Source organism: Martes martes (genome assembly GCF_963455335.1).
Source record: "Martes martes genome assembly, chromosome: 8".
NCBI classification, from domain to species: domain Eukaryota; kingdom Metazoa; phylum Chordata; class Mammalia; order Carnivora; family Mustelidae; genus Martes; species Martes martes.
In genome coordinates this window covers 83915601-83937064 of record NC_137895.1, presented here as the reverse complement: position 1 = coordinate 83937064, position 21464 = coordinate 83915601, and the positions used below count along the sequence as shown (strand labels likewise).

The 21464-nt window shown below is 37.6% G+C and overlaps 1 protein-coding gene and 1 pseudogene across 2 annotated transcripts; both read left to right on the top strand.

The window, feature by feature from the left end:
- The first annotated feature begins 1071 nt into the window (after positions 1-1071).
- Positions 1072-2357, top strand: LOC308348364 (heterogeneous nuclear ribonucleoprotein A1-like; annotated as a pseudogene). Its single transcript has 2 exons — positions 1072-1413; positions 1627-2357. The product of its transcript is annotated as a heterogeneous nuclear ribonucleoprotein A1-like (transcript).
- A 12883-nt stretch (positions 2358-15240) lies between these two features.
- On the top strand, positions 15241-16158 carry LOC308348249 (olfactory receptor 8S1-like; the record flags this gene model as incomplete). The annotated part of the gene is made up of 1 exon (XM_080812228.1): positions 15241-16158. One exon carries the CDS (start codon positions 15241-15243, stop codon positions 16156-16158), a length of 918 nt encoding a protein of 305 aa, XP_080668354.1.
- Between the last annotated feature and the right edge of the window lie 5306 nt (positions 16159-21464).

The window sequence follows — 21464 nt, the reverse complement described above, 5'->3', positions numbered from 1 at the left end:
GCTCTCTGTTCAGCGGGGAGCCTGCTTCCTCCTCTCTCTCTGCCTGCCTCTCTGCCTACTTGTGATCTCCGTCTGTCAAATAAATAAATAAAATCTTAAAAAAAAAAAAAGGAAGTCAAAGTGTAATTTTGTATTTTTTCTCTTAACTCATAGCTTTTCCTAAATGATTTTAATTTTAGATTGAATTAAAAGAAGAATAAAAGAGGAAAAGGGATAGGGAGAGAAAAAGTATTCCACAGGCTTTATTCTCAGCCATCAGACTTGCTCAGCCAAATTCCACATGTCTTACACCTTCTTAATGTGCCTCAAGTTGGTGATCATCTCATCTTGTTTCTATCTCAGGTAAAAATGGCTATGCCACCTGTAGGATCTGATTAATTTAATGAAAGGAATCATCTTAATTTTGTTTCCTGTAACTTAGAGCTCCTGCTTTATTTCTCAACAATAAAAGGAGTTGCCTGAGCTCATAATGCCATTATGCTTCAGGGTTACAGGACCCTCATTCCAATTTATCTAAAATCAAAATAAGGCATTTCTCTTGTCAGTTCAATGGAGGAATGAAGTATCACCTTCATTTTTTTTCCCCCCAAGGAAATGAGTTCCCTAGAGCAAATGAGTTACAAATGTGTGTGTGTGTGTGTGTGTGTGTGTGTGTGTGTGTGTAGATGCACAGATAGATGAAGAGAAGGAGAGAGATGAATAAAGAGGTATATGATATTTCACTTATATGTTTCATGTATAATGGTGTGTGTGTTTGAAACAGGCAACATGAAGAGTTTCTTAGATTTAAATAAACTTTAATCCTGTTCTTCACTACCTTTAAATCTCCAGTTGCAAAGTTTGGGCAAATTACTTAATTTATTTGAACCTTGGAATATGAATATGAATATATCTAGAAGGAATAATTTCTTCTCCATTCCTCTAGTTTTAAAGTGGTTGGATTTACCATAAATGCAATAGTTTTCTGATTCAAACTTTAAAAAATATTTTACTTAAATCCAGTAATTTGAGCTTTCTACCTGTGGATGCCACCAAGTAACCATCGTTAAAGTCTCGCCTCCTGCCACCGTCATGTCTAAGTCAGAGTCTCCCAAAGAGCCTGAATAGCTGCAGAAGTTCCTTATTAGAGGTTTGAGCTTTGAAACAACCAATGAGAATCTGAGGAGCCATTTTGAGCAATGGGGAACACTTACGGACTATGTGGTAATGGGAGATCCAAACACCAAGCGGTCCAGAGGCTTTGGGTTTGTTCACATTTGCCACTGTGGGGGAGGTGGATGCAGCCATGAATGCAAGGCCACACAAGGTGGATGGAAGAGTTTGGGAACCAAAGAGGGCTATCTCAAGATTCTCAAAGATCTGGTGCCCACTTAACTGTGAAAAAGATTTTTGTTGGGGCGCCTGGGTGGCTCAGTGGGTTAAAGCCTCTGCCTTTGGCTCAGGTCATGATCTCAGGGTCCTGGGATTGAATCCTGCATCGGGTTCTCTGCTCAGCGGGGAGCCTGCTTTCCCCTCTCTATCTCAGCCTGCCTCTCTGACTACTTGTGATCTCTGTCTGTCAAATTAATAAATAAGTAATTTTTAAAAAAGATTTTTGTTGGTGGCATTAAAGAAGACACATCTTAGATGATGAAGAACATCATCTAAGACATTATTTTGAACAGACATTATTTCGAAGTGATTGAGATCTTGACTGACTGAGGCAGTGACAAAAAGAGGGGCTTTGCTTTTGTAACACTTGAACATGACTCTGTAGACAAGATTGTCATTCAAAAATACCATACTGCGAATGGCCATAACTGTGAAGTAAGGAAAAACCTATCGAAGAAAGAGATAGCTTGTGCTTCATCCAGCCAAAGAGGTTGAAGTTGTTCTGGAAACTTTGGTGGTGGTCATGGAGGTGGTTTTGGTGGGAATGACAACTTTGGTCATGGAGAGAACTTCAGTGGTCTAGGTGGCTCTGGTGGCACTCGAGGTGGTGGTGGATATGGTGGCAGTAGGGAAGGCTATAATGGATTTGGTAATGATGGTGGTTATGGAGGAGGCGGCCCTGGTTACTCTGGAGGAAGTAGAGGCTATGGAAGTGGTGGACAGGGTTATGGAAACCAGGACAGGGTTATGGAAACCAGGGCAGTGGCTATGGTGGGAGTGGCAGCTATCACAGCTATAACAACAGAGGAGGCGGAGGCAGCTATGGCAGTGGTAGTGGAAGCAGCTTTGGAGGTGATGGAAGCCATAATGATTTTGGCAGTTACAACAATAAATCCTCAAATTTTGGACCCATGAAAGGGGGAAATTTTGGAGGCAGAAGCTCTGGCCCCTGTGGTGGTGGAGGCCAATACTTTGCCAAACCATGAAACCAAGGTGGCTATGGTGGTTCCAGCAGCAGCAGTGGTGGCAGGGCCTGGCTGCTACAAAGAAGACATGTTTTAGACAATACTCATGTGTATGGGCAAAAAACTTGAGGACTGTATTTGTGACTAACTGTATAACAGGTTATTTTCATTTCTGTTCTGCGGAAAGTATAAAGTTCTGTTCTGTGGAAAGTATAAAGCATTCCAACAAAGGGTTCTAATGTAGACTTTTTTTTTTTTTTTTACACCCATGCTGTTCATTGCTAAATGTAACAGTCTGATCATGATGCTGAATAAATGTGTCTTTAAAAAAAATAAATCTACTAATCAAAATTTTAAGTGGAAAAATACCATGCTATCTCCACAGATGCAAAAATATATCCAATAAAATTCAGCACTTATTCATTTATAAAGATCTTTGCAAACTGGGGATAGTACGGAACTTTCTTAACAGTTCATAGCATCTATCAAACTGAAGGAGGGAATAAAAATAGTTGTATAAAGAGGTTATCTTACCTTTTACTTACTAACAACTCTAATTTTAGTTAGATACCCAACACCAGGGGATGATTTATTATTGTCTAAATCATTCGGGAAATTCCACTTACCTTGGCTGGATGCTCAGTTTCCCAGTCTTCCTTGCAACTAAGGGTAGCCCTGTGATACAGAATTAGCCAGTGAGTCTAAAGGGAACTTTTTGGTGGAATAGTTTTTGCTCTTCTCTCAATTTGGACATGATGTCTGAGAAAGTGATGCTAAAAGCTACAGAAGCTGTAATGAGACTATGAGGGAAAGGGAAAAAAAATCACAGTCACGTTTAACCAGTAATTTGACTTATCATGGAAATGCAGAACCAAACCCAACATCTCATACCCCCTCTCAGAGTTCTTGAGTAACATTAAACATTCTTATGGTTTAAACTATGGCTATTTAGGTTACCTTTTACTTTCATCCAAATGCATCCTAACTGATGTACAATGCAAAGATAGAGGCAGTAATCAGGGAGAAAAATAAGTTAAAAAATCCTCAAATTCTTTGCATATGGTTCTTTTGATAGTAATATGTAAGTAGAACATTAATTTATTTATAAAAATTAGGGAGCAAAGAACAAATGATAAAAATTGGGGTTTGAGGAAAAGGTAGAAGAGTAAAGTAAACCAAAGGAGGACTAAAGAAATCAGCATTATAAAATATGTAAATTAGCAATACCAAATAATAATAATAGAACAGGCATGGACTAAAAATTATCCGGGACTTTCACTTCTGGTAACTACTAACTAGATAGGTTGGACTAACACATTGCCAAAACAAAAAATCTGAAGAACATATTTTTAAATTTTTTATTACTTTTCTTTTTATTTGGGTGGAGTTGATACCTTGGTTCAGGCATACAAATTAGTGATTTGACAAGTTTATATATTATGCTATGTTTGGTACAAGTATAGCTACCATTTGTCCTGTTACAATCCTATTACAGTATCATTGACTGTATTCCTTATGCTGTGCCTTTTATTGTTGCCACATATTAATTCCATAACTGGAAACCTGTATCTCCCCCTCTCTCCTTCAACCATTTTGCCTGACCCACGGCGCCTCTTCCCTCTGGCAACCATTAGTTTGTTCTCTGTGTTATAGGTCTGATTCTGCTTTTTGTTTGTTTATTCATTTTGGTGAGCGCTGTGAGTTGTGTAAGACTGATGAATCACAGACCTGTACTCCTGAAAGAAATAATACATTATATGTTAATAAAAAAATAAAAATGTTCACCCCCCCCAAAAAAAATTTGGGTGCTCACTTCAGCAGCACATATACTAAAAATTGAAACCAAAAAAAAAATTTGGTATTTGTCTTTCTTAGTCTGACTTACTTCACTTAGTATAATACTCTGTAGGTCCATCCATATTGTCTCAAATGGCATGATCTCATCCTTTTTTTATGGCTGTGTGTGTGTATATATACACATATATATACACATGTATGTATATATATACACATATATGTATATATATATACATATATGTGTATTTATATATATACCCCCCTCATACACACAAATGTGTATATATATACATACACACATGTATATATGTATGCATACCACATCTGTCTTATCCATTTTTCTATTGATGGACACTTAGGTTGCTTCCATATCTTGCCTGTTGTAAAAATAAACATAGGGGCACAAATATCTTTTTGAATTAATGTTTTTGTTTTCTTCAGTAGTAGAATTATTGGATCCTATGGTATTTCTATTTTTAATCTTTTGAGGAACCTCCATGCTACTTTCCACAGTAGCTGTACCAACTTAATTCCCACCAGCAGTGCAAGAGGGTTCCTTTCTCTCCTCATCCTGGCCAATACTTGTTATTTCCTGTGTTTTTAATTTTAGCCACTCTGACAGGTATAAGGTTGTATCTCATTATGGTTTTGATTTGCATTTCCCTGATGATTAGTGAGTGATGTTGAGAATCTTTTCATGTATCTGTTGGCCATCTGTGTGTCTTCTTTGAAAAAATGTCTATTCAGGTCGGCTGCCCATTTTTATTTTTTATTTTTATTTTTTAAATTTTTTATTATGTTATCTTAGTCACCATACAGTACATCATTTGTTTTTTTTTAAATTTAATTTGATTTTTTTTTCAGTGTTCCAAGATTCATTGTTTACGCACAGTCCCAGTGCTCCATGCAATACGTGCCCTCCTTAATACCCACCACTAGGCTCACCCAACCGCTCACCCTCCTCCCCTCCAAAACCCTCAGTTTGTTTCTCAGAGTCCACAGTCTTTCATGGATCATCTCTCCCTCCAATTTCCCCCAACTCACTTCTCCTCTCCAACTCCCAGTGTCCTCCATGTTATTCCTTATGCTCCACAAGTAAGTGAAACCATATGATAATTGACTCTCTCTGCTTGGCTTATTTCACTCAGCATAATCTCCTCCAGTCCTATCCATATTGATACAAAAGTTGGGTATTCATCCTATCTGATGGAGGCATAATACTCCATTGTATATATGGACCATATCTTCTTTATCCATTCATCTGTTGAAGGGCATCTTGACTCTTTCCACAGTTTGGCGACTGTGGCCATTGCTGCTATGAACATTGGGGTACAGATGGCCCTTCTTTTCACTACACCTGTATCTTTGGGGTAAATACCCAGTAGTGCAATTGCAGGGTCATAGGGAAGCTCTATTTTTAATTTCTTAAGGAACCTCCACACTGTTTTCCAAAGTGGCTGCACTAACTTGCATTCCCACCAACAGTGTAAGAGGTTTCCCCTTTCTCCACATCTTCTCCAGCACTTGTTGTTTACTGTCTTGTTGATTTTGGCCATTCTAACTGGTGTAAGGTGGTATCTCAATGTGGTTTGGATTTGAATCTCCCTGATGGCTACCAATCAAAATTCCACTGGCATTTTTCAAAGAGCTGGAACAAGCAATCCTAAAATTTGTATGGAACCAGAAGAGACCCCAAATTGTTAAGGAAATGTTGAAAAAGGAAAACAAAACTGGAGGCATCATGTTGCCTGATTTCAAGCTTTACTACAAAGCTGTGATCACCAAGACAACATGGTACTGGCATAAAAACAGACACATAGACCAGTGGAACAGAGTAGAGAGCCCAGATATGGACCCACAACTCTATGGTCAACTAATCTTCGACAAAGCAAGAAAAAATATCCAGTGGAAAAAAGACAGTCTCTGCGATAAATGGTGCTGGGAAAATTGGGCAGCTATATACAGAGGAATGAAACTTGACCATTCTCTCACACCATACACAAAGATAAACTCCAAATGGATAAAAGACCTCAACGTGAGTCAGGAATCTATCAAAATACTAGAGGAGAACATAGGCAGTAAACTCTTTGACATTGGTCACAGCAGCTTCTTTCAAGACATGTCTCCAAAGGCAAAGGAAACTAAAGCGAAAATGACCTTTTGGGACTTCATCAAGATCAAAAGCTTCTGCACAAAAAAGGAAACAGTTAACAAAACAAAGCCACACATGGAATGGGAGAAAATATTCACAACTGACACTACAGACAAAGGGCTGATATCAAAGATCTATAAAGAACTCCTCAAACTCAACACACACAAAACAAATAATCATGTCAAAAAATGGGCAGAAGACATGAACAGACACTTCTCTAAAGAAGACATACAAATGGTTAACAGACACACGAAAAAATGTACGTCATTTTTTTTTATGTATCTTCCAAGATTCATTGTTTGCATATAACACCCGGTGAACCATGCAATACATGCCCTCCTTAATACCCATCACTGGGCAAACCTATCCCTCCATGCGCCCCCAAAAACCCTCAGTTTGTTTCTCGGAGTCCACAGTCTCTCATGTTTCATCTCCCCCCTCCGATTTCTGCCCCCCTTTCATTTTTCCTTTCCTTCTAATGTCCTCCATGCTATTCCTTATGTTCCACAAATAAGTGAAACCATATGATAATTGACTCTTTCTGCTTGACTTATTTCACTTAGTATAGTCTCCTCTAGTCCCACCCATGTTGATGCAAAAACTGGATATTCATCCTTTGTCTGTTGAAGGGCACCTTGGCTCTTTCCACAGTTTGGCTATTGTGGACATTGCTGCTATGAACACTGGGGTACACATGGCCCTTCTTTTCACTACATCTGTATCTTTGGGGTAAATACCCAGTGGTGCAATTGCTGGGTCATAGGATAGTTCGATTTTTAACTTTTTTTTTTTTAACTTTAAATATCTACCACTTCTTTTTTTTTAAATTTTTAAAAATTTTTTTATTAAATTTTTTATTTATTTTCAGCATAACAGTATTCATTGTTTTTTCACCACACCCAGTGCTCCATGCAATCTGTGCCCTCCCTAATATCCACCACCTGGATTTTTAACTTTTTGAGGAACCTCCTCACTGTTTTCCAAAGTGGCTGCACCAACTTGCATTCACACCAACAGTATAAGAAGATTCCCCTTTCTCCACAACCTATCCAACATCTGTTGTTTCTTGTCAATTTTTGCCATTCTAACTGGTGTAGGGTGCATCTCAATGTGGTTTTGATTTGAATTTTCCTGATGGCTAATAATGATGAACATTTTTTCATGTGTCTATAGGACATTTGCATGTCTTCTTTGGAGAAGTGTCTGTTCATGTCTTCAGCCCATTTTTTGACTTGATGATTTGTTTTTTAGGTGTTGAGTTTGAGGAGTTCTTCAGAGATCTTGGATACCAGTCCTTTGCCTGTAGTGTCTCTTGCAAATATCTTCTCCCATTCCATGGGTTGCCTCTTTGTTTTGTTGGCTGTTTTCCTTTGCTGTGCAGAAGCTTTCTATATTAATGAAGTCCTAAAAGTTCATTTTCACTTTTGTTTCCCTTGCCTTTGGAGGCTTGTCTTGAAAGAAGTTGCTGTTTTTTTTTTTTTAATTTTTTATTTATTTTCAGTGTAACAGTATTCATTGTTTTTTCACCACACCCAGTGCTCCATGCAATCTGTGCCCTCCCTAATACCCACCACCTGGTTCCCCCACCCTCCCACCCCGCCCCTTCAAAACCCTCAGGTTGTTTTTCAGAGTCCATAGTCTCTCATGGTTCACCTCCCCTTCCAATTTCCCTCAACTCCCTTCTCCTCTCCATCTACCCTTGTCCTCTATATTATTTGTTATGCTCCACCAATAAGTGAAACCATATGATACTTGACTTTCTCTGTTTGAGTTATTTCACTCAGCATAATCTCTTCCAGTCCTGTCCATGTTGCTACAAAAGTTGGGTATTCGTCCTTTCTGATGGAGGCATAATACTCCATAGTGTATATGGACCACATCTTCCTTATCCATTCATCCGTTGAAGGGCATCTTGGTTCTTTCCACAGTTTGGCGACCGTGGCCATTGCTGCTATAAACATTGGGGTACAGATGGCCCTTCTTTTCACTACATCTGTATCTTTGGGGTAAATACCCAGCAGTGCATTTAAAAAAAAAAAATCACATGTCAGGGTTTGAAGGACAAAGGGGAAAGGAATAAAGGGGATCTCATTTATCCTAAAAAAAAAAAAAAAAAAAAAAAGAAAGAAGTTGCTGTGGCCGATGTCAGAGAGGTTTCCGCCTGTGTTCTCCTCTAGGATTTTGGTGGATTTCTGTCTCACACTGAGGTCTTTCATCCATTTAGTTTATCTTTGTGTACGGTGTAAGAGAACGGTCAAGTTTCATTCTTCTGTATATAGCTGTCTGATTTTCCCAGCACCATTTATTTCCATTTATTTCTTTTTTTCCATTGGATACTTTTTCCTGCTTTGTCGAAGATTAGTTGACCATAGATTTGAGGGTCCATATCTGGGCTCTCTTCTGTTCCATTGATCTATGTGTCTGTTTTTGTGCCAGTATCATGCTGTTTTGGTGATCATGGCTTTATAATATAGCTTAAAATTAGGCAACATGATGAGCATAATTTTAATATGTGCTCTGAAAATATTTTAAAACTAAGAAAGTGGTGAAGAATTTTGGAACCATCATCCCAAAGAAAAGAAAATCTAGAAAATCAAGCTCAGCATTTGGGGCTCTGTTATTCCCATAAGGGCATCTTGAAGAGGTGGTTGAGAATGTGAAAAGTTATTCTGACAGTTTCCTGAAGTAAGTGGGGAAAATGGAATTCAGGGACAACCAAGGGGGTGATTTGGAGCCTTAAAGGACAGTACCCTGAAATAAAAGTGAATTGAAAGCAGACCAACTTCATAAGGGCTGAAGCCCAACTTCATCTCAGCCCCTGGAATTACATGAGAATGATCCAGAACTGCAAATGCCCATGGCTGTCTGCCAGAAGCTAGTGGAAGTTTTCTCTAGAGGAAGAGAATACAAGCCAGAGCCATAAATTGTTTCTCTAATTTTCATAATAACATCCTGTTCTCAATAGAAAAAATTAAACAAAATGGAGAGAAAAAAACTAGAGACAGTGGAAACAGATCCAGACATATAACTTAAAATAAATGAACTTAAAATATTTATGGAGATTAAAGATAAGATCGAGAACTTTGGCATAATATTTCTGGAAGATATAAAAAATCTAAGTGGAAGTTCTAGCAGGCTCAGTGGCTGAAACTAAGATTTTAATGGATACGTTTGAAGGAGATCAGGCAGTATTGAGTATACTAATGACTTATAAGGTAGGTAAGAAGAAAATATATTCAGTAAGGCACAGACAGAATAAAGAAAAAGAAGAGAGTATGTAATACATGAAGTATAGAATGAGAAGGATAAGATACATGTATATCGAGCTACAGAGAAGAGAGAGAGAATGAGGTAATAGATGAGAAAATAGGGCAATGTGTAAGATAATGGATGAAAATGTTCCTAACTGGGGTGCCTGAGTGGCTCAGTGGGTTAAAGCCTCTGCCTTTGGCTCGGGTCATGATCCCAGGGTCCTGGGATGGAGCCCTACATCGGGCTCTCTGCTCGGCAGGGAGCCTGCTTCCTCCTCTCTCTCTGCCTGCCTCTCTGACTGCTTGTGATCTCTGTCTGTCAAATAAATAAATAAAATCTTTAAAAAAAAAGAAAGTGTTTCAAACTGAAAAAGTATATCAACTACAAATGCTAGAAGTTCTATAAATAAATCCCAAGTATGATAAATAATAAGAAAGTCACATTTTGTCAATCATAATAAAATTACTAAAAATCAAAAGAGAAAAACATTAAAAGCAGTGAGAGAGAGAGGGAAAAAAAGACAGGGGCACCTGGGTGGCTCAGTGGGTTAAAGCCTCTGCCTTCGGCTCAGGTCGTGGTCCAGGGTCCTGGGATCGGGCCCGCATCGGGCTCTCTGCTCAGAGGGGAGCCTGTTTCCCCCCTCTCTCTGCCTGTCTCTCTGCCTACTTGAGATCTCTGTCTGTCAAGTAAATAAATAAAATCTTAAAAAAAAAAAAGAAACAAAAGACAAATTAACTCCAGAGAATTACAGTTAGATTAACAATTGACTTCTCAAGAAAAGCGTTAGACTGAAGAAGATAGAAGACACTGAGGTAATATCTTCAAAGTACTGAATAAAAAAATAACTTCCACATTAGGATTCTTTGTCCAGTAAAACATCATTTAAGAAAGAAGGTGAGGAACCCCTGGGTCACTCGGTTTGTTAAATATCTGCCTTTGGCTCAGGTCATGATCCCAGGGTCCTGCTCAGCAGGAAGCCTGCTTCTCCCTCTGCCACCCCCTCCCCCTTCTTATGTGTGCTCTCTCTCTCTCTCTCTGAAAAATAAGTAAATAAAATCTTTTTTAAAACAAGAATGAAGGTGAAAAAATACATCACTAGCACTAAATGGAAAAATTAAATTCTTCTAGGAGAAAGAAAATTCTCACAGGTGGAAATTTTTATTTTCTTCTGTCTTATCTTCTGATTCACTAATATCTCTTCAGCTTTGTCTAATTTGTTAAACTCATCCATTGAGATCTTAGCTATTGAACTGTTCAACTCTGGATGTAGAAAAAATTGAGCAAAAAAAGAGTCAAATATGTAGGTAAATTTAAATTACCATTGACCTTGTAGTAGTAGCAGTTAGTAGTAGTAATGATGTCATATATAATAATTCTGTATTGAGTACATGTAATAATTAAATACATGACATAAGGAAGATGATCTAAAGGTGAGCTGTAAATCACTTACCTTTAATGGGAGTTCCCAGTGGGATCACTCAGTAACCATTTTTAGGTAATGAGTCCAAAGTAAGCTTCAGGCTGAACTTTCCAGCAATCAGGACAGACCCACAATGTCCCCTGGGCTCTCAGGTTGTCATAATTTGCCATCTCATTGGCCATCTTAACCCACAGTCACTTCTGAATGGCTAGACCTGAGCCACCTTTGTTAGGATGGTGCTTTCAGCAATATATTAACAGTCATACAGAGGATATGTGTGCAGAAATGATGGTATAATTGTGTTAGGAGAAATATGAAAGAAGTTGCTTTATTACTTGTAAAGAATTTGAAGTTTTCAAGTTTTCCTTTGTCATTTTTCAGAGTCATTAAGGGATAAGTGTAAAAATGCTGTCAAAGTTTAGAAGAGTTTTCTGAAATCTTTATTTGCAGAGGCTTTTAAGGATGGAGCTTATGTATTTCTCTTTGTGCACAAAAAAATCTTTTAAATAGAAAAAGCTATACCAGTTCACATGATTGAACAGTTGTGGCACATTTTCTCTCTTGAACATTTCTCCTGAGCTCCACGGTATATGTACCAATCCAGAAAAACAGGATGTATTCTGCACCAGGAAAACCCAGAAATATGGTAATATTTTTCTCATGTTTTCTGATGGGTTTCTCTGTTTCTGTGCTCCCTGTGTAGAATCCTTTCTGTCTCAATTCCTGCCACTTGTTATTCCCTCACCTGGCACTTCCTTTCCCTTTCACTTATCTCATCTCTTCTCTGTTCCCCTGGACTGGACATCATGGCCTCCCTGTTTCTCTCTGACATGGCATTCATTTCTGTGACCTGAAATGTTTTGATTTGCTCCTCAAAATCAGCTCTCTTCCTCCTTTAGGGAAAATTAAACACTTGCATTGGGCATGAAGAAAAGAGAATCTAATGACTCTTTAGCATTCAGCATTCTTAAGTCTTAAGTCAACTTCTCAAGGTAATTATATTTAGCTTCATTTTACATATGGGACGACTGAGACAAGATCTTTTCTATAGCTTGTTATATTCATTGTTTCTGGTGCTGAAACACACCACATTATACCAAAAATCTGGAAGTTCAGGGAAGCTAGTATATGAGAGCTGTCTGTAAAAGGTGAGAGGGGGATAGGACATCAACAATAGACTTTGGGTACCCTGTGATTCACAAATAACCCTCTTCAAGTACTCCAAATGCACAGTGTCCAGAAACTAATTACATCTTTAATTATAGGTATTCTCTACACTTATGTACCCTGAGGTATGTGGAAGTTCAGAACAGGGCATGAAACACTGCATTGAGGCAAACCTTTCTAGTTGACAAAATTTTTCAGACCATTAATACATCTGTTTTCATGCAAGCCCCAAGTGTACAAATCCCTTACTGGTTCCTAATCAGATCTGTACCTCGTGAGTAGTAAAGCCCTAGACTATTCTTCTCCTGAGTTTCATTCATTTATTTACTCATTCACTCATTCATGTATTCATTTTTATTTCTAAATAATACTTTTTGAGCAATTCCTTTGGGCCAGTTATAATGCTATATACTCTGGTGTGTCTCATCTTTTTTTTTCTTTTTTTTAAATAAGTGAGGTTTAGTTTAATAATTAACATAACTGCTGGCTCAGTTATAACAACTCAAAAGCAAGCTACATAAAAAGAAATTAGCTTCATAAACATACTCAAAAACTGCGACTAGATTTTGTTTTTTCATACTCATTGCAACAAAGCTTCACAGCAGAACTCTTGGACCTTTATGAACTTACTAAACATAAGAAGAAAGTGTTCTCAAAAGCAGGAGTAAAGACCCTACACACACTTTTATGGTATTAATACTCTGTGTGACATAATATATAGGTGATTAAAAAATATTTTTCGGGGCACCTGGGTGGCTCTGTTGGTTAAGCATCTGCCTTCAACTCAGGTCATGATCCCGCAGTTCCGGGATCAAGCCCCACGTCAGGCTTCCTGCTCAGGAGTGAGTCTGTTTCTCCGTCTTCTTCTGATCCTCTGCCTGCCTGTGCTCTCTCTCACTTTCTCTCAAATAAAGAAATAAAAATCTAAAATAATAATAATGATAATAATAAAAATTAAAAAAATATTTTTCAAAGCCAACTTAAAACATTTTATGTAAAATTTACCATTTGATGACTAACTTTCACTAAAAGTCTTGGTGATTATCCAATCAGCCTTACTCAAAAGTTTGTGTGTCTCATCTTTTTTTTTTTTTAAGATTTTATTTATTTATTTGACAGGCAGAAATCACAAGTAGGCAGAGAGGCAGTCAGAGAGAGAGGAGGAAGCAGGCCCCCCGCTGAGCAGAGAGCCCAATGCGGGGCTCAATCCCAGGACCCTGGGATCATGACCTGAGCTGAAAGCAGAGGCTTTAACCCACTGAGCCACCTAGGTGCCCTGTGTGTCTCATCTGAAAAGGAGCTCCTCTTAGGCAGCTTTTCTTTGGATATTATCTAGTGGCTAACTCCACCAGATTGTGATAATAACTGAAAAATAGTGGTAATGTTTTCAAAGCTCTTTCCATTCTAAATTTGGACTCACAGCCTGAATAACCAAAGCATTGAGAATATTGAAATTGCAGCACCAGGTAAAAATAGAAGTGATTTTATTTACTTATGTGATCCCTCAAATAACTCTAATACAGTAAATCTATACCTTTGAGGAAGTATGGCCCCTGATAGAGTACAATTTCCAGGTTTGTCTTTCATGAAAATTTCTTTTGGTCTTTAAGTCTAAGAGAAAATTTCCCCAAAGTTTAAGGAATTTCTAGTGCTAGTAAGTTGGGTCCCACTTGGAGATGAGCAACAGTTCTTTTTGGTGCCCTCCAAAATTATAATGGGTGGTCTCTGTCTACATTTCATGGTTTGATTCCTTGCTTTTCCAGTATCTTCTGCCAATGATGTAATATTCTCAGGGTGAATCCAGGTTACTATCGCTATAGCTACAGTGGTGAGCAAAAGAACAAAATATTAGCATGGAAAATGCAATCCCTACATGACTGGAAGTATTTAAGTTTTCAGAAACCATAAACACAATTTAGCCTTCTGTTTCCTCTTTTAGAAATCAAGGGAGAGGTCTATATCCAACAGAAATTTTCAAACTCTACCTTAACACCAAATTCTCACACTGATATTCAAACTTGTCTTCTGGATTCCTGGATTTGAAAAAGTTTTTCTTTAATTCTGTGCTAGTTATTGCTCAGCTAGGTGAGAAGGACAGGTAATGTGGACTTCCTTCCTAAGAACAGCTTTAATTCTGGGTGTTGTTTGGATAAATAATGGGAGAAAAATCACAAGTCCTTTGAGAAGTTGAATGTGCCCATCTTGCAGTATGAACCCAAGAGATAGAGGAGGACATGAAGGAACAAGATGGTATAGTCAGTGGTGTTGAAGAATTATTCTGAGTCTATGGTTATAAATGGGTTTTCAGCCCAAAGTAGGAGGTAAAAAAAAAAGCTAAGCTTTGGAAAGTTAGTAGGTAGTCTGTATTTGCAAATGGCATAAGGGCACAGACAAGAGCTGAATCTGAATAGATGACACAAACTGGGGATAGAGATTATGACTAGCATATGTTCCTGTATTGGTCAGCAGTTTTTTTGATGAGTTATGTAACATCTGGGATATCTCTCTGCTGCCTTCTTTCTAACTCATTCCCTTTCTCCTCACTCTGCAAATGTCCAGCCACTACTCCTCTTCAGTTTGCTTTAATGATCCCATTTAAATATTTATGAAAAAATAAAAACCATTACATGGAAACTGCTTCCTTCCCAACATCACATCTGTGCAGTTTGATGGATGAAGTAAACTTGCTCCCACCGAAGGGCATGCTCTGCTTCTGCTTTGCAACCCAGCTGCCTTTGGAGATACTGTTTCTGCAATTTTTTCTCATTCTTCCTGCAATTTCTTCCTCTCTGCTGGATTATATCAAGAGTTGCAAAACATCTTCCAGTTGCTTTAATAATAAAACAACAACAACAAAATAAACTCTAAGGCATTAAAGAAAGAATAATAAAAGTAAAAGGGAGTTGATACAGGGTTGGAATCTTACAGAAAAGATTATTGCAGATTTTGGGAAATCTAGAGACTTAGGGAAGCTTATCATTTCAGAACTTAAACTTTTGAGTAGGCACGAAACTTTGTGAATAGAGAAGAATGTTGAAACCCCTGAATATTTGTTAGACATAAGAAGAGGCTTTATTAGATTTATTTCTTACATTCCAAAGAAAATATTGAAGGCAATGAGAAACCACAGTGTTGTTTCTGAGTTCATCCTCCTTGGGCTGTCTGCTGACTCCCAGATCCAGGCTCTGCTCTTTGTGCTGTTCCTTGTTATTTACCTCCTGACTCTGATGGGGAACCTGCTGCTGCTGCTGGTGATCAGGGCTGATTCTCACCTCCACACCCCCATGTACTTCTTCCTGGGACAGTTGTCCTTCCTGGATCTCTGCCACTCCTCTGTCAGTGTGCCCAAGCTGTTGGAGAACCTTCTGTCTGAGAAGAAAACCATCTCAGTAAAGGGCTGCCTGGCTCAGGTCTTCTTTGTGTTTGCCACTGGAGGCACTGAATCCTGCCTGCTTGCTGTCATGGCCTATGACCGCTATGTTGCCATCAGCTCCCCTCTGCTGTACAGCCAGATGATGAACAGACAGCTGTGTATAGGGCTGGTGTGGGGCTCATGGTGCTTGGCTTTTCTGGATGCTCTTGTCAATATCCTTGTAGCTCTCAATTTAGACTTCTGTGAGGCTCAAAATATACACCACTTCAGCTGTGAGCTGCCATCTCTCTACCCTTTATCTTGCTCTGACGTGTCTGCAAGTTTTACTGCCCTGCTCTGCTCCAGCCTCCTGCATTTCTTTGGAAACTTCCTCCTGATATTTTTCTCCTATGTTCGCATTTTATCCACCATCCTGAGCATTAGCTCTGCTACAGGCAGAAGCAAGGCCTTCTCCACCTGCTCCTCCCACCTCACTGCAGTGATCTTCTTTTATGGCTCAGGGTTACTACGCTATCTCATGCCAAACTCAGGATCCACTCAAGAGTTAATCTTCTCCTTGCAGTATAGCGTGGTCACTCCTATGCTGAATCCTCTCATCTACAGCCTGAAGAACAGAGAGGTGAAGGCAGCTGTGAGAAGAATCTTAAGAAAATTTGTCTAGTGTTATAATTGATAGACTACAGAATCAGAATGATGAGGGGAGAAACTGCATAGAACTGCAATATGTGGTACCTGAATATTAAGGAGAATTTTCTGATATCAGGATCTGCAACATACCTTATATCTTTTCTTTAAAATGGTTAAGAAAAGGTGGAGTTATTTTCCTGGTATGATAGTAGTTCTGTCCTACTCAGAGGAAAATGGATGGATGAACCTCTTGTCTTACAATTTTTCTTATAAAACTATTTAATGTATTACAGACAATATGGTAGACTTTGTTATTGCTTGCTTGTTATCTTTACCATTTCTCCAGTAACTAAATTCCATGTGTTCAGTACAGTTTCAGAGAGACTGTTAATCATGGTGTCCCCAAATCCTCTTTCCTCCCCCCACTCATTATTCACATTTTGTCCTGGCAAGTGGCTGGTATAGGAATGAGCATATGGTCAGTGCCAGACCATCCACTCCCTTAGGAATTTTAATTTTCAGAATAGATTCAGAGAGGCAGAGGTAAGTCTTTCTGTTTGTAGCACTCTGATAGCCTATCCCAGTGCCCCTGCTGATTAGATCACTACTGTTATCCTAGATTCTATACTTTCAAGGAAGATTGATAAACATGATTAAACCTATATCTTTTCTTAAAGATTTTATTTATTTATTTGAGAGACAGAGAAAGAGAGAGAGAGAAAAAGAGAGTGAGTGTCAGAATGAGATAGAGAACACAAACTGGGATTAGAGGCAGAGGAGGAGGGAGAAGCAGACTCCTCACTGAGCAGGGAGCCTGATGTGGGGCTTGAAGAACCCTGGGATCATGACCTGAGCTGAAGGCAGACGCTTAACTGGATTGAGCCACCCATGTGCCCCGATAAACATGAATTATATTAAGAACATGTGATTAGGTATTTACATCATGTCAGGCACTGTTTCAAGAATTTTAAATACATTATCCCATTTAAATGTCACAACAAATGCTATATAGGTAAATACTTTAGTGTCCTTGTTTTAGAAAAGAGGAAGTAGACTCAGAGAGGTAAGTGGTGGGGGTGGAATTTGGAACCAAACAGCTTATCCCAAAGCCTGTTTTCTTTACCACTTTGACACACTGACTGTCCCTTTGGTGCTGTGGGCTACCCCAGATCTAGTTTGTGAATTTCTCTTTTAATGCTTTACTATTGTTGTTTTGTTTTATTTCACTTAAGTCAGAATTAGATTCTGTCATTTGCAAGGAAAAGACCTAAAAGATATATATTGGTACTGCAATTAAATTGCAGGCATAGACATCCAAACACAACTGGGAACTATTGACCTAATGGCCAAACATTTCCAGTTGTGAGAGGGAGATACTGTTAGACAGGTAGCTCTGCCACTCAGCCCTAATAATGCTACAGAAATGGTGGAATGTGAGAAGGTAAATGCTGTGCAGTGCATGTAACAAACTCTAGAAAGAAATCAACGGAATTTCAGCAAAAGCCTCTTAGATCATGAAACACAATTGGAGAATTACTGAGAAGGAGATTTGGGAGATTAAAATTATCATGGTCAAAAATTAATTATTATTTCTTTCTGAAATTACCTTTTAGTTTTTTTTAAAAATATTTCTAACTGCTTTAAAAGAATTTTTTTTAAAGATTTTATTTATTCGACAGAGAGATCACAAGTAGGCAGAGAGGCAGGCGGAGGGTGGGGGGAAGTAGGCTCCCTGCTGAGCAGAGAGCCCGATAAGGGGCTTGCCTTGATCCCAGGACCACCCCCCCCCCCCCCCCCCCCGCTGAGCCACCCAGGCGTCCCTACCTTTTAGTTTTTACTTACTTTGCTTACTTACCCTTCATTTTGCACTCCACAGTAGCAGAAAATATAAACTCAAAGAGATCAAGGGCCTTTTTCTGGCAATCCTTGATACTTTTTCTAGAATATAAAATAGTTTCAAACATGCATGTTGCACAATAGCTTTATTTTGATTGTGTAAATTTTGGCAGAGAAACTGGGAAAATATATGGGATGAATTTCTACCTGTGGGATTCCACTGCTAAAACAGTTTGAAATAATTATAAGTAAAATAGTCTACCATGTGAATGCCAACCTTTACTTTCCTGGTGATCCTAGTTCCATGAATTTTCTAACAGTCTGGCCATGGTTGGGTATGGTGGTTATGCAAAGTTTCAGTAACATTTTCATTCACAAAAGCTATTCTACTGTTGCCATTGGTGAAATTCATTTTGATAAAGGTCACACGCAAATTTTGTAAGATATATTACCAAATAGCTTTTATTTTTTGTTTCTAGTATGAATTAAAAATTCAATTACATTTACTCCTTGGTTATTTCTAGTACATAGGAATGTTGCGATATTTTGTATACTGAGCTTGTATCTGTTGACTTTGTTGAACTATCTTCCTAGTTGTAATGGCTTGTTTATAGATACGATTGGATTTTTAAATTACATTTTAATTATTTCCTCTTAAATAAATGCAAATAATTTTGTTTCTTTACTATTTTCTATTTCTAATTTTTATATCTCATTATTATTATTATTATTATTTTAGCTTTTGGAATGATTTTCTTTTTAAAAATTTTTTTGTTAGATTTATTTTATTTTTTGTTTTTTTTTTAAATTTTCTTTTATTGTGTTATGTTAGTCACCATACAGTACATCATTAGTTTTTGATGTAGTGTTGCATATAATTGGTGATGGGTATTAAGGAAGGCATGGATTTCATGGTGGACTGGGTGTTATTTTTATTATTTTTAAATTAAAAACTTTTTACTTGAGTATAGTTGACACACAATGTTATATTAACTTCAGGTGTACAGCACAGTGATTCAACTTCTTTATGTGTTACACTATGCTCACCACAACTTTAGTTGCCATCTATCACTGTACAACACTATTATAACACCATTGACATATTCCTGATGCTGTGCCTTTTATTCCCATGACTTACTCCTTCTATAACTGGAAACCCATATCTTCCTTTCCCTTTCACCCATTTTTGCCCATCCCATAACACCATCTCTCCTATGGCAACCACCAGTTTATTCTCCTATTTATAGGTCTGATTCTGCTTTTCATTTCTTTGTTTTTTTTCTTTTTTTCCTTTTTCTTTTCTTTTTTTAGATTCTACACATGAGTAAATCTGGTATTTGTTTTTCTCAGTCTGACCAGTTTCACATAATACTTTCTGGTTCCATCCATGTTGTCCCAAATGCCATGATTTCATCCTTTTTATGGCTGTGTAACATTCCTTTCTCTATATAGCTATATACATATATATATTGAAATACACACACACACAAACGCACCATATGTTCTTTATCCATTCATCTATTGATGGACACTTAGGTTGCTTCCATATCTTGACTATTATAAATGATGTTGCAATAAACACAGGGATACATATGTCTTTTTTAAATTTAAATTCAATTAACCAATGTATAATACATTATTAGTTTTTTATAATATTCAAGGATTTATTAGTTGCATATAACACCCAGTGCTCATCATATCACCCAGTTACCCCATCCCCCCATCAAGTATTCCAGAGTCAAGAGTCTCATATGGTTTGTCTCCCTCTCTGATTTCTTCCTATTCAGTTTTCCCTCCCTTCCCCTATTGTCCTCTGCACTATTCCTTATGTTCCATATATGAGTGAAACCATATGATAATTGTCTTTCTCTGATTGACTTATTTCACTTAGCATACTACCCTCCAGTTCCATCCATGTAGATGTAAATGCTAGATTTATATATCTTTTTGAACTAGTGTTTTCATTTGGGGGGGGGTAGATACCCAGTAATGGAATTATTGGATAATACGGTATTTCTATTTTTAATTTTTTTCCTGTTTTCAACAGTGGCTGTACCAGTTTACATTCCTACCGACAGTACACAAGAGTTCCTTTTTCTCCACATCCTTGTCAACTCTTGTTATTTATTGTGTTTTTATTTTAGCCATTCTGACAGGTGTAAGGTGGTTATCTCATTGTGGTTTTGATTAGCATTTCCCTGATAATGACTGATTTTGAGCATCTTTTCATGTGTCTGTTGCCATCTGTATGTCCTCTTTAGAAAAATTTCCTCTGCCTACTTTTTGTTTTTGCTTTTTTTGGTGCTGAGTTGTACATGTATTTCACTTTTAAAGTTAATTCAGTGGCCATAATCTCTTGTACAAACATCTTTTTATTGGAATCAGTGAGAAAGCTTATGTTTCAACATTAAGAATAATCTTTGTTCTGTTTTTAATCAATACCTTTAACTTAAGAATTCTCTTCTAATTATATTTTGCTAAGAATTGGTGTAAAATTTTATCATATGCTTTTCTGTTTCCATTGAGGACCAGGACTCTTTTCTTCATTAAATAATGTATAGTGTCTGTCACATAGGGCATGCAATAAATACATATTGAATAAAAAATAAATTTATTGAAGTAGTCAATGGTTTTATTTTTTATTTTTCTAAGTTTTTATTTAAATTCCAGTTAGTTAATGTCAGTGTAATATTAGTTTCAGGTGTAAAATTTAGTGATTTAGCAATTAAAACAATACTCATTGCTCCTGACAACAAGTGTATTCCTTAATCCCCATCAACTATTTCATGTCTCCCCACCCTCACCCCTATGGTAACCATCAATTTGTTCTCTATAGTTACGAGTCTGTTTCTTGGTTGGCCTCTCTATTTTCTTTTCCCTTTGCTCATTTTTTTTGTTTCTTAAATTCCATATATGAGTGAAATCATATAGTATTTGTCTTTCTCTGGCTGACTTATTTTCCTTAGCATTATACTCTCTAGTTCCAGCTATGTTCTTGCAAATGGCAAAATTTCATTTTTTATGGCTGACTAATATTCCATTCTGTGTATATACCACATCTTCTTTCTCCATTCATCTGTTAATGGACATTTGGGCCACTTCCATAGTTTGGCTATTATAAATAATGCTGCAATAAATATAGCAATGCATGTATCCCTTTGAAATAGGGTTTTTGTATTTTTTGAATTAATACCCAGTAGTGTGATTACTGGATTATAGGGGGTGTCCACTCTTACCACTTGTATTTGCATAGCACTGAAAGTCCTAGCTACAGCAATCAGGCAACAAAAAGAAAAAAGAGGGCATCCAAATTGGCAAGGAAGAAGTTAAACTTTTACTATTTGCAGAAGACATTGTTCGCTATATAGAAAATCCAAAAGACTCCACCAAAAAATTGCTAGAATTGATACACAAATTCAGTAAAGTCACAGGATAAAAAAATCAGTGTACAGAATACTGTTGCATTTCTATATACCAATAATGAAGAAGCAGAGACATCAAGGA